Here is a 14,204-nt window from a genome sequence, read left to right on the forward strand (position 1 = left end):
AGCACCCTTAAAATCTCCATGGGTTGACATTTTTTCTCCATGGGTAAGCAATTTCACCCCTAAACTTGTGTTTTTGTCTCCAAGGGGAAGCAATTTTCATTACCACTCATTAGTCATTACCACCTACACGGTGGTATTGGATGGGAATGAAAATTCAAGAAGAAAAGTGGACACTTTAGGATAAATTAGCATTACCATGGGAATAGACAATGATATTTTTCACAAATTTACACACAAATTTATTCCTATTACCATCATTTATGACCAACTACCAAACGGGCCGTAAAGGCCCTATTCGGCAAAAAGAGTTTGGAGTTTAGCATTTAGAGTTTGTTGTTAGAGTTTTAACTTTTTGTTCAGCAGATTTGACTATTGATTTTTTATAAATGTGTTTGGTAACAATTAACTGATTGCTAAAAACTTATTGCCATTTGTTTGTATGAAAATGACATTTATAGACATTTGTTTGTGTAGTATTATTATTAGAAGCAAAAAAACCATTAAACATATTATTACCTAATCCTCTAAAGAAAAAGCTATGAGCTTTTTCATTTTTAGAGTTTTTATTCTAAACTCTCTCTAAAACTCTCTTTTACCAAACACTTCGTTTAGAGTTTTTGACTAATCAAAACTCTAAAAGTGATCCAAAATTCTCTTTTTGCTCCAAAACTCTAAATGCCAAACACCCCAAAATGTCACGATCAATCTTCTTGGCTTCAGCGAACCGTTCCCCCAAAAGAATATCATTAATCACCCCACAGAGACATAGGACATACAAACAAAAAAAGTTACAAATTTTTCAGTGCAACATATAATTATTACCACCAATACATAATTATTCGTAATATAACTAATGGTAAAAAAGTTTTATTTCTATACTTCATTACCTCCTCTCAAATGAGCCAATATCCTTATAATCGACAACCCTGAACATATGCAGATTAACTGTGTTTTGGGACTTATCATTTTGGTACATCCCACAGATTCCCATTATCTTAACCTGTCTTTGGAGAGTTCTTACTTACATCAGAAAATTACATGAAGAAATTTTACATATCAAATTAAAGTTTGCTTGAATGGGGAAGGACAATGAGTTGAAAAGAACCACAGCAAAACTATATATATGCATTCTGTCCTCGTGCAGCTGTAGCTATGTCCTTGCACTTTGATGCCAAAAGAGAGTGAATAATGGAGAAATCATTCTTCATATTACACAATGCTTTTTTTTTGAAGGAGCTTTTAGGCTACAACAGGGTATGATGCACAAGTAGCGACACCTGCATCATGCAAATAGAAGTCTAAGTTTCGGTCCTCTAGTTCAAAAATGTGCACTTGCAAGTTGTAACTCAATACGAGTGTCAGTAAATATGAAGGTTTATTTAGTTGGCGAAAACTCATTTTCCAACAAAAAAACCCATACATTTTCCCATTTCTTCCATTTGGTAATCAAAGGATGAAATAGTTTGAAAGTAATTTTCCCAAGGATGGTAATATTTTAAAGAAGCAATGCCCACATCATTTTCCCTACCCTTTGGTTTCATTTCATCAAGCGAAGGAATAAAGGATATGAGGTCTTAACTCTTAAACCTTTACATAAAAATATATACTTAAGTTGATAATTTTATTGAGTTAAGAAAGACTTCTTTTAAACCTAAAAAACTGCTCAAATCATCCTTGATATAAGCATAAGTTTATTAATATAAACTTACCACACATGTTTTTGCCCATCTCCATCTTGAAGTATCCATTCTCACCCCAATCCTCTCCCCATGAGTTCTTGATGATCCAGTATGGGACTCCATCCTCCACACCATATCCAACAGCAAGAACAGCATGGTTCACATCCTGCCAAGCAGATAAGCACAAGCATCAAGTACATTCATGTCACGAAAGAGTTGGTGCATTTTATGTGGCATATGGATCAAGCATTCTATGTCAATTTGTTCTTTCTTTAATTTGCTGCTTTCTTGGTTACTTCCTGTTTTTGGGATCTTCCCTACTTACTGAAGTAAATTTTAACCCACAGAAAATTACATTGTTTTTTCATCATTTTTGTAGGATATTGGTGAACATTTATTTGTGGAGAGTCCAAGTGCATTAGTGCTCACAACCAAAGATTCACTGTAGGTAAAATGTAAAAGCACTTGCCGGAAAAAGAAATCGTAGAAGCACCAAAAAAAGTTGTGCCTAATCTAAATTCAGTAAATGCGCTCTTAGAAGGCTGTGCCCTGTGGGGTTATGCATAGATCTGAAAACTCACCATGGGAGTGCTGCCACAAGTTGTGCTGGTGTAAACTCCCTTCTCGTAGAACCTGAACTCATCAACAACCTCAAATGCCACACTCACTGGACGAACGAATGCCACAGCATCCTTTAGTTCTTCTTCAGCTCCCTACATTCATGCCAAGAAGTCTGTCAAACAATGTCCAATAATTTTGTTGCCCAAATTAAAATCTGCATTAGCTTGATACAGTTAAGTTTCAAGTTTTAGTCACTAAATACAATATGAATCTCGCATTAGATTTAATATGATAAGGCTTCATTATTTAGCCTGCAGTGACTTGTTTAGAGAGCTGAATTGCAGCTACAGTTTCAGGTAAATATAAATTTCCGAAGTGTTTTGACATGTCAATAGTCATGTCTCAGATTTATCACGCAGACTTCGTCCAAGAATTAGACAAAGTTGCAAAGACAACAGCCTTAATATGCCATTCTGCAAGACATTTGCACGCCGTTTAATGTTATTTTTATACAAATATATACGCAACACATCACAAGCTGACTTATTTGCTAGTACTTCAAAACCCGTGTGTGAGTCATACTCCCTATCTTTCAATAAACTATAACAGTATGCAATTCAATAGAATGACATACCGAACTGAAAATCAGAGTACTGGTTAAGAATTCCATACACTTTCCTTTAAAAGAAAAAATTCGATACACATGTCATACCATTGACGTTGAGGATCAGACAAGAGTACTTAATATAAATTGACTTTTTAGTTAATATGGGCAACTACATCAGCTTAATGAACTATAAGCGTTATTAGCTCAGGTAGATGAAGCTATAATATGGAAATATCTCAAAGACAATATAACTAGAATTATCATATGTGATTTATGATGTCAGACTAAGACTAGCGTTAATTGATAGTCATAAAACACAGTGAGAAAAGATCTTTGATGACTTACGAGGGTGATATTGACTGGACGGTCATGAACTTGAACACCGACATTTTGGGCTGAGAATTTACATTCACCGTCCTTTCCTGTGTATGGATAAGCCTCTTCTGTATCTAGACCTCCATTGTACTTGACATATTCAAAAGCCTGAGATGGCAAACCACCATTGCAACCATAATTGTTAAATGCGCCAGCACAATCAACAAGTTGTTGCTCAGACAAAGAGATGATATTTCCAAATGCTTGAGCATAAGCTGCCTCCAGAGCTCCAGTAGTACTGCAGATAAAAGAAAATTCAGTTAGAATGTTAGAATGAAATGAACATCCTACAGACATATTTATGTAAAGATAAGCTAACCTGAATGTCCAGCAAGATCCACAGTGGCCTTGATTTTTAACTGGGCTAACTATTCCCTCAGCTCTCCAGTCTTTCTGTAAATTTCACAAGGAATTGATACTAGCATGAGATTCTAATAATGCATTTCAACCTCCTCCACAAGCTCAGAATAGACTATCCTCTCAAGAGTGTTATTAACTTTATTACAACACTGTTTCTACTATTGATATGCTCTCAGGAGATACAATTACGAAATTCACTACCTCATGAAAAGAGAGATTGATAATTACATAGTTGGGGAATCACTGGAAAACAACCTCTCTGCAATTTAGCAGAGGTCAAATTGCATGAATCTAACCCCTTTACCCCAAACCCAAAGGTCCACAGCCGGAAAAGAAAATGTGAGGCGATAGAATAGTAATACACTCCTGACTCCTATGATAATAATCGCGAGCAAGGAATTGGTAGAAGTAAGCTATTGATCTTGGTTATAGATCAAGAGATTTCCAATAAAGGTGCTATACCTCTGCAGGAGCGATAGCATGGGATAACTTGTGACTGCCCTCGAGGGTGGCAGAGCAGTTTTGAGCTGCTCCCAATCTGTGACTTTGGAATTCTTCCCATGTCCAATCAGCAAAGTCTGGATCAAAAACAACGAAATGTTGGACAATATTCATCAACATTAAGAGCTGAATGATCATTGTTCTAATAAATGTAACAATTACAGGATTCTTTATTTCTCTTGGGGAGGGTGTTGACAACCCTCAAGATTAGCCAAACATTTTTAATTGTTAAGTTCATACTTCTTGAGTTCTATTTCATATTTATCATATTTAAATTCATTACAGAATCTATTTCCTTTTACGGTCCGTTTGGTAGTTGGTTATAAATGATGGTAATGAGAAAGAATTTGTATGTAAATTTGTAACGAAAATCATGGTTCATTCTCATGGTAATGCTAATTTATCCTATCGTGTCTATTTTTCTTCTTGAATTTTAATTCCCATCCAATACCACCTTGTTAGGTGGTAATTAGTGGTAATGAAAATTAGGGGAGAGTTTGCTTCCCCATGGAGAAAAAATACAAACTTGGGGTTGAAATTGCCTTCCAATGAAGATTTTAAGGGTGCTTCCCTTGTATGCTACACTTAAAATTTATTCCCATTACCGCAATTTTACATTATAGCGTAAAACATTTTCAGTGTAAAATAATTTTCATAGAAAACAATTTACAAGCTAAAACACATTTCTGAAATTAATTTTCCGTTATTTGGTTCCATGTAAGAAAATTGATGAAATGAAAGGAAAACAAAAGGGAAAGTAATGAGGTAGTGAGAGGAGTGTACTAGAGAGAAGAAAAAGAAAGGATGTTTTCCTTCATTTTAATGTGAAAATGGTTTTCCATCATTATGAAAGCAATTTTACTCAAGGATAAATAATTTTACACTTATCGCAAACCAAATAATGTAAAATTGAAAATAGAAATAACAATTTTTCGTAAAAATATTTTATGCCCTGCCAAACGAAATCTAAATGGGTCAAAAAGTATCTCCCAAAAACTTGAAAGTGACATTAAATAATTGTATGGATGAAGTATTAGGATCTCATGATATTTATGAATTCTTTTGACTTTTTTTGGTTTATCTAGTTCAATAATCAGAATATACCAAATCAAATTAATAGTCTCAAAAACAAATTCATGATATATTTAAGAAGCTAAACTTAAGAATAAAAATATATTAGGATCTGATGATATTTATGAATCCTTTGACTTTTTTTTTTATCTAGTTCAATAATACAGAATATACCAAATTAATTTTCACAAAAACAAATTCATGACGAAATTAAAGAATCAAACAATCCAAGTAGAACTTACGATTAACATGAAGTTTATAAGAGAGAGATTTCTTATTAGACGATCTAATCAACTTCAAATTCTCACGATAAGTATCAAATCTCATCTTCATCTCTTGCGCTGTCTCGTACCTCTTTCCATGCCTAAAAATTCCACAAATAAAATCAATATCAATATCAATTACCAGTCATCTGATGAAATTCAGACGGCAATGAAATGATGATGAAGAAGAGAGAGAAAGAGAACCTGTGGATGAATCGAGCAAAGGAGAGAGCATGACGAGAGTTGCCGAGGAGAGAGAAAACAGAAGATTGAATATGATGTAGACCGTCTGATGCTAATCTGATAGGATTTTCATCAGTGAAAGTAGATGATAAAGATGAGGTTGCGAAGCAGGAGATTAAAGCTGCAAGTAGTAGGATAGAGAGTGAGGAAGCCATTGTTGTGTGGAGGAGAGAGAAAATGAAGGTTGAGTGAGTGAGTTTGAGGATTGTGGCGTGGTATGGTATGATTTGCGTGTGGGAGATTTTAAAAGGAGATTAATTTTTGGAGTGATGTTTGACTGTTGAGATGATAAAAAGAATTCTGGAATTTAATATCCGGTTGTATGGGAGCCAATAAAATGATAAGGCGGGGTGACGAAGATGATGACGAGAGAATGCAGAGATGGGGTTTTTTTTGGGGTGTTGTTTCAACCTTTCAAGTTTCAATTATGGGACCTTTTTGTTGATCGGAAAAGTATGGGAGTTGTAACGGGTAACCCATTGTCGTTATTCGTATTTTACCATAGGATCGGAATTTTGTAGGGTATTTCGATCACGTCCAACCATAACAAATTACACGGTAGGATTGTAATATGATTCTACGACTTTAATGGCCTGTTCTTCTCAGCTTATTTTCAGTTTAGTTCAATTCAGTTCAAATCAGTTCAGTTCAGTTCAGCTCTTGACAATACTTTTACTCTCACATATTACTATTCATTTCAGTTCAGTTCAGTTCAGTCCAACTCTTAACAATACTTTTACTCTCACATATTACTATTCATTTCAGTTCAGTTCAATTCAATTCAGTTCAGTTCAATTCAATTCAGTTAGGGCATGTTCTCTTTGGCAAAAAACAGCTGAACTGAACTTATTGGAGCTGAACTGAACTGAACTGAACTTGTTGGAGCTGAACTGAACTGAATTGAATTGAATTGAATTGAATTGAATTGAATTAAATTAAATTGAATGTAATAAATATATAAATAATATTTTAAACAATAATAATACGAATATTAAATAATAATTATAATGATAAGTAATAATAATAATAATAATAGAATTTTGGATATTTTTAAATGATAGTTATAAATAAATAATATTAATAATCATAAATTAATAATAATAATAATTTATGATAATAATGATAATTAATAATTATTATTTTATATTATTTGTATTAATATATAAATACTTGATGATGATATATAATAACAATAATATCTAAGAAGTAAATTAATATTACTATTTTAATAATTAGATTTAATAATATAAAAATATTTAGTAATAAAAATAATGATTGGGTTGGACCGCGAAAATTACATCATAAACCGTTTTGACGCGATTTGATTGGTTTATGGGCTAAAAAAAGTGGGTTTATTTGTGCTTTGACCTAAACCATGTTCCTACTAATAATAATAGTAATAACAATGAGTAAAGCTATAATAAACAAAATAATATATAGAAATAACAAAAATAATAATAATACTTAATAGTAATGATATATATTTAAGTAATAATAATAATAATAATAATAATAATAATAATAATAATAATAGTAATAATAATAATAATAATAATAATAATAATAATAATGATAATAATAATAATAATAATAATAATAACAATAATAATAAGAGTAATTAGTAAAATAAATTATACTAACATAATAATAATATTTAACAAAATGGTTATAAAAGAATGGAGCTGAACTGAACTGAACTGAACTGATTGAAGCTGAACTGAACTGAACTGAACTGATGGGAGTTGAACTGAATTGAACTGAACTGAACTGAAAATAAGCCGAGGAGAACAGGCCCTAAGATCCCATCCTATCGTAAAAAAAATTATAAAGTAATTTCACATATTATATTTGTCGTTTGTATGTTACTTCAATCTTATAGTAGTAGTATTGAAAAATTATTATCATTTGTTAACGAAATAAGTCATTATTAATTTGTGTAAACTTTTAACACGAGTTTCTCACCATATTCTAGTATAATTATCTCTATTTTACGGAATTATAGGATCTTATGATCCAACGATCCGATCCCACGATCCAATCCCACCGATTCGATCCTACCAACCCCTACGATCCAAAGAAGGACTCCAATCCGGATGACATTGGGATAGTCCCTTTGTTTTAAATTAGTTTCAATATTTGGTCTCTAGAATCGGATTTTTTCGAATTTATATTTCATTATTTTAGTTCAGTTCAAATTAGCTTGTTTTTTTTTTTGTTTTATTCGCTACGTAAGAAAAGAATAGTATAAAACACCAAAAACACATATACAACCTAAGTGCAACCACATGGGAAAGAAAACTCCCAAAGGCTAGTAACGGAAACTATACAATAGCGTTCTTATACTTCTCAAATCAAATTTTGTCATTTACAGTAATTTCCTTTGCTAAAACTAAGTTAATTCTCATAATCAGCAGACTACGCATTCTTCTCACAACTACTTCAAGTTTCCAAACTATCAAATTCTAAATTGCTTCATATCTAGCCCACCAAACTGCATATGCTAAGGCACACAGAGCTGTAGAAATGACCCTTCTCTGAAATTGGGGTATTTTACTGTTAGAGAGAAACTTTAGCATCCTAGGAAACCAAATTTGAGTCTGACAAGTTCCCAACCAATCCTGAACCATAATTAGACACTTCTTTGCAAATTTACACTCAAAAAATAAGTGTTTATGCGATTCAACACTCAATGAGCACAACACGTACTCATGCATGTCACTCATGCCAAAACTCTTCAATCTGTTTGCAGTTCTCAATTTCTCTTGCATAATCATTCAGTAAATAAATCTATGCTTTGGGATAGTCAACCTATTCCAAATGAATCGATCCCAATGCACTTTATAAATTTCACCTACCATCTTCATGTAACAAAGTTTGATAGAAAACTTTGGTAGCCATGTTAGCTCTTGTTCTTTATAAAATGCCTTAGCTAATTCCTTCATTTTACATATTTGCTTTCAATACCAGCTACAACCTGTCTCTATAATGTAAGTCAACCATCTTTAATATGGACATTATTAACCCACTTTACCCATAGAGAGTCTTGCTTATCTGCAACAACCCACATGGCCACACATACTTTATCATAGCAGCTCTCTTCCAAAGTTTGGATGTTTCTCACCCCTAATCCACTAACATTCTTGTCACTACAAACTCATTGCCAAGCAACATTACCTGGTTTCATGCTGAAATGATCACCATGCTAGAGAAAAGCTCTGCATACTTGCTCTATTAACTCATGCAATACAGTTGTTGGGATGATATATACTTGAGCCTAATATATATAGATACTAAGTAACACTAAATTCACCAGCTGTAACCTCCCTATGTATGATAGATTCCTGGAGTTCCACGCCTTTATGTCAAAGGACCAACTCAACCAAAAGCTTAAGCTGATGGTTGAGGCCCCAGGAATAGATTTATACTCTATCACACCCCCTCACGCAAGAGCCCTTTGGGCTTGAAGTGTGGATACAACACAGGTCTCCCTTATACCTGGCGCTAAATATTCCACTGAGAAATGAGGGGTGGATGAGATTCGAACCCGTGACCTTTTTGTCACACTGGCTCTGATACCATGTCAAAGGACCAACTCAACCAAAAGCTTAAGCTGATGGTTGAGGTACCAGGAATAGATTTATACTCTATCACTTTATTCTAGCACACATCTTTTCAACCAAACCATGACATTCAGCCACTGTCACCCTCCTAGCTGATATTGGGACTCCCAAGTATCTAAAAAGGAGTTTAATCGATGTGCCCGAACCCATATACATCTTTTACTCTTTGAATGGTTTGTAGATCAAGCCTAGTAGAGTAGACTCATACTTCATATCATTTACTCTTAAACTAGAAGAATCAGAGAAAAGTCTAAAAGCTTGAAGCATAAGGTAAGCATAAGGAAAATCACCCCTACAGCAAAGGATAACATCATCTGCAAACACAAGATGGTTCATCTTAATAGTTTGATACCTAGGATGGAAACTGAATCATGGAACCTCATTCAGTTCCCTCATCATTCTTGACATGTACTCCATGCATAAGACAAATAAGAGGAGGGAGATGGGATCACCCTGTCTTATCAACCCTCTCTTAGCATAAAAAAAAAAATGCAAACGTAAATATGCAAACGTAAAAAATAAGTGAGAATTTAGGTTGAGTCATGGGTGTAAGCCCATCTCTACCTATGATGTTATAATTTTTCCCTAGTTTGTTGTTTAGCAGTTGTATTGTGATGTTTAAGGAGCTTATAGGATGTTTGGCTCGGAGTTAGGTGTAAACGTAAATTATTCCGTTCACACTTAAGTTTAGTCTTTATTGTATTAGAATAAGAAATATGTAGAGTACTAACTTTAAAATTAGCTCCTCCGCCTTTTTGGTCAGCTCCCCCGCCCTTTCGAACTTGATCCTGGCCTGGCGGACCAGGTCCTCCACGGGAGGATTTCTTTCCCCGGAAGCAGCAGCATCCGGTGCCGGTGGATTATTCAAGTCGAAAGGCGCATCCCCGGAAGCAGCAGTGGATTTTTCTATTCGACGTCCTAAAATTTCCTACTAATATCCTAAATACATATTTTTATATTGTATTCTATACCTCTCCTTTCCTTCCCCACACTTCCCCTTATTCCACCACCACCACTGGAGCCCCAGCCGCCGCCGCCACCACCATCACTAGTCCACCACACTCCATGTAATACCCCATATTTTTAGTATTTATTTAAATAATTAAATATTTATTTTATATTCATTTTCTAAAATAAATATTTTAAGCAAAGGGTATTTTAGTATTTTCACTGAGTTTTAATTATTTTGGCGGGAGTATGGCGCCAAAATTGGATTTGTTAAGCTTTTGGTATTAAATCCTAGTCAAAAAAATTCAGAAAACCAAAAAAAAAAAAAAAAAAAAATTTTTTTTAGGGCCATATATTCCTACGGGATTTATGGTGATTGGAGGGAGTTTTGTTTTCCTATAACTTCCAAATTTATGATGGAGGTTACAAATCTTGGTTTAATCTCCTAATTTATGGTGAAGGTTACAAACTATTTAATTTTTGAAATTAAGTACTACCTATTCTACTCCTATAAATACCCCATACCTTAAGCCATCTTTTCCACACAAAAACTTTGAAGAACCCATACTCTCTTACTTCAAAGTTCTTCTTTCTCTCCTATCTATTCTAGTTTTATATTTCTTATTCAAGTTTCAATTTTCTTTGGTTTAAGAAAAGTATTTTCATATTTCTTACTCAAAAATATTATGCTCATGATAGGTGATCATTCATGTTTATTCATGATTAAGTTCATGTGGTCAAATCTTATTGGTTGGTTAAGAAAGCTCAAGTATAAGAATAAGTGAAGATACTAGTATACTTTTGTGCAAATCAAGGTACGTTATGTAGCTAGATCTTTTAAAATGTGGTTTATATGATAAAGTTGTTTATTGATTTTATTGGTTGGATTGGTTTAGAAATTTGGTTTAAAATGGTTACAATGTTTTATTATTCACTCTTGAAAGTGAAAAGAAGGAATGATATTATCAATCATTTTTATAGAAGTTTTGTTATCCTTTTTGGAAAATTAAATTATTTTTACAAGGAAAGGTTGATTGGTTTTTTGAACTTTGAATGTTCAAAAAGTTGTTTATGAGGAAAGGAGGTTTATTCATGATCTTACAAGTCATATTATTATTATTTCCGCTTGATTAATATCAAGAGATTCAAAGTCCACTTGTTGGAATTATAGTTACCCCTTGATATAGCTCCGTGATGGGATGACTAGCTTGGGGGGTGTGCACACTTAGCAAAATAGAAGGGGAGATAAGAAGAGGAATTGTTTTCAGGATTATTTTTAATCCAAGTTGTTTGGAAAGAGTTTATTCTTAAAAGTAATTCTTGAATTATTATTCAAGTGTTTGGAAAGAGTTTGTTCTTAAAAGGTTGTTCTTGAATTATTATTCAAGTGTTTGGAAAGAGTTTGTTCTTAAAATATTATTCTTGAATTATTATTAAGTGTTTGAAAATAGTTTATTCTTAAAGAGTTATTCTTGAATTATTGGTAATGGAGTTTTCGAAACGAAAAATTGTTATGAACTAACAAATGTGTTACTTATCTAGTACATTTCGTACTCAGTTTTATACTGACGCGTATTTCTTTTTTCCTATTTGGCTTTGCCCTGTTTACCTTTTGGTAAGCAGATTTGCAGGTGAATTTTGGATGTGCATGGGAGCATACTAGGAAGGGATCTTCACCTAGATTAGAGTGTTTCATTTATTTTGAGTATTGAGACAATATTTACTTTTATTAATAAAGAAGTATTATTATTTTTGGTTAAAGTCTTCCGCTGCAAGTTATTTTGGTTAGTTAGTATTAGTTGGTTGCCGAAAGCGTGTTAGTCACGTGGCGGTAATACTCCTAAATTACTCAAATATTATTTATTAAATTATTTATTTAAAAGTGAGTAATTTGGGGGTGTTACACTCCAAATTTGTAAAAACAATTGAACAACTTATTGATGATCAATTGAAATGTCTCACTTCAAATTACAACGAACAACAAGAGCCACGTCTACCATTAATTAAAGAGCAACCTTTCATCATGGATTCCTACAAATTGAAGACCAATTGAACCACACCCCATGCCGTTCCACCATGCTCCAACGAACTCCGTCCTCATAGGAATTAAAGACCTAAAGTCAAGTGAATTTTTGTAGAAAAAATATGGTGGGGCGTCCATGGCACAGACGTCCATGGTGGACGCTTGCACTCGCCATCATGGACACTTGTGCCTGTGGCGGAGCGTCTATGGTGGACGCCTCACCATATTTTTTTTTATAAAAAAAGTTCAATTTTTTGGTTGTCGGCGATAATCTCAAGCTCGTCGGATGAGATAATGTGTCACTGGATGAGTGACACTCGCTGGGAAATTGGTGGTGGTGGTGTACTAGTGGTACAATTCATAGTGGTGGTGGAAGAAAGAGGGGAAGCGGAAGTGAGGAAAAGGGTAAAAAAGGGAATACAAATACAGTAAATAGATACATATTTAGGACGCCAATTTTAGAGCATTGTCAATGGTGAACAAAAAGTTCACCAAATTTCCCTCCTTCATCATGTTTTGTTCATTTCATGAACAAAAATATCACCTCCATTCCACTCATGAACAAATAAATCATCACTATACCTCATTTCATTTTAAAAAAAAAAATATTTCGAAATATGTTAATATGGGTATCATTTTATAGAGGAAAATAAATTATAATTTTTGGTATAATTTTTTTTTTTGATAAAGGAATTTTTCAAAAAATTCCACGGAAATTTCCACAAAATTTCCCAAAGTTACCCAGGACATGTGGCAACTTGTCATTAGCTTATATTGTGTAGTTTAGGATGGACAATTTGTTCATGTCATGAACAAATTATATATCAATTATAATGGGAGAGGTGTTTTTTTTGTTCACTCAAAAATATTGCAATTTCATGAACAATCGTGTTACCATTGAAGGAAGTAGGTCATTGGTGTCCATGCTAGGAATGGCAATGGGTCGGACTCGGGACGGATGTAGCTAGATCCGAATCCGACCCACTTCATAATCGGACCTCCATTTAGGATCTGAAACCGCATCCGACTCCGAATACACAAAGTCCGCATCCGATCCGACCAAAATTTATAGCACCCGCCTCCGAAGTCCGAATATTCGGACCTCCGAAAGTTTCAATCCGAGTCCGACCCAATTGGTGCACCTCCGAGTCCCGATGTTATGAAAAAGCACTTTTTTAGAAAAAAAAAATCAGATTCATTTTCTGAATTAAGGAGTAAGTATTGTAGTTAAGAAGGTAGACACAAAATTTAGTCAAAAATGTGAAATTGAAATTCTCTTAAATTTGAAAAAATTCTCATCTTTAAATTCGAAAAAATTTAGACAAAAATGTGAAGCTGGAATTCTCATCTAAACTGAAATTCTCATCTTAAATTCTCATCTTAAAACGAAAAATTAAAACTGAAAATATTACCGTTAATACGTGTGAGTGAGTCCGACAAAGTGTGATGTCATCGTCTAGCGTCTGGCGCCTGGCATCTGGCGGTCCGTCGTTGGTGTCCGGCGGTGTGTCTGGTGACTTACGGCTCGAAGAATGAAGACTGTAGGCTGTAGTAGTAGTAGAGATTAGAGAGTGAGAATGAAGATTGAAGAATGAAGGCTGTAGCAGTAGAGATTAGGGTTCACAATTTGAATTTTTACTCTTTTTTTTTTACTGTTGGGCGTGGGAGTATGGGACTTGGGAGTGATGGGCCATTGAGCTTTGGTTTTCGATACTAACTGCTAACTCCCAAGTGTTAGAAACTTAGAAAATGTTTAAATTTGAAGGTGAATACTTATTGAATTTAGATCGAACTCGGATCGGATCATAAGTCGGATCGGATGCGGGTCGGACTTAATCGGACCCTGTGGAGGGTTCAAGTCCGACCCACCTCCTATTCGGATTCGGACTTTTTAAATTGGACTCGGATTTGGACTATTTTTTATCGGACTTGGGTCGGATTTTTTCCATCGGA

At 34.0% G+C, this 14,204-nt stretch overlaps 1 protein-coding gene across 1 annotated transcript; it reads right to left on the minus strand.

Moving 5' to 3' along the window:
* Positions 1–845: 845 nt before the first annotated feature.
* LOC104883466 (pro-cathepsin H) lies at positions 846–5,963 on the minus strand. Its single transcript, XM_010667998.4, has 8 exons — positions 5,622–5,963; positions 5,397–5,518; positions 4,045–4,160; positions 3,542–3,615; positions 3,193–3,460; positions 2,261–2,392; positions 1,710–1,845; positions 846–1,277 (listed from the first exon to the last, which is right to left on the minus strand). The coding sequence occupies exons 1-8, from the start codon at positions 5,813–5,815 to the stop codon at positions 1,240–1,242; spliced, it is 1,080 nt and encodes a 359-aa protein (XP_010666300.3). The 5' UTR covers positions 5,816–5,963; the 3' UTR covers positions 846–1,239.
* Between the last annotated feature and the right edge of the window lie 8,241 nt (positions 5,964–14,204).

This window comes from Beta vulgaris, chromosome 8 (genome assembly GCF_026745355.1).
Source record: "Beta vulgaris subsp. vulgaris cultivar EL10 chromosome 8, EL10.2, whole genome shotgun sequence".
NCBI lineage: Eukaryota > Viridiplantae > Streptophyta > Magnoliopsida > Caryophyllales > Amaranthaceae > Beta > Beta vulgaris.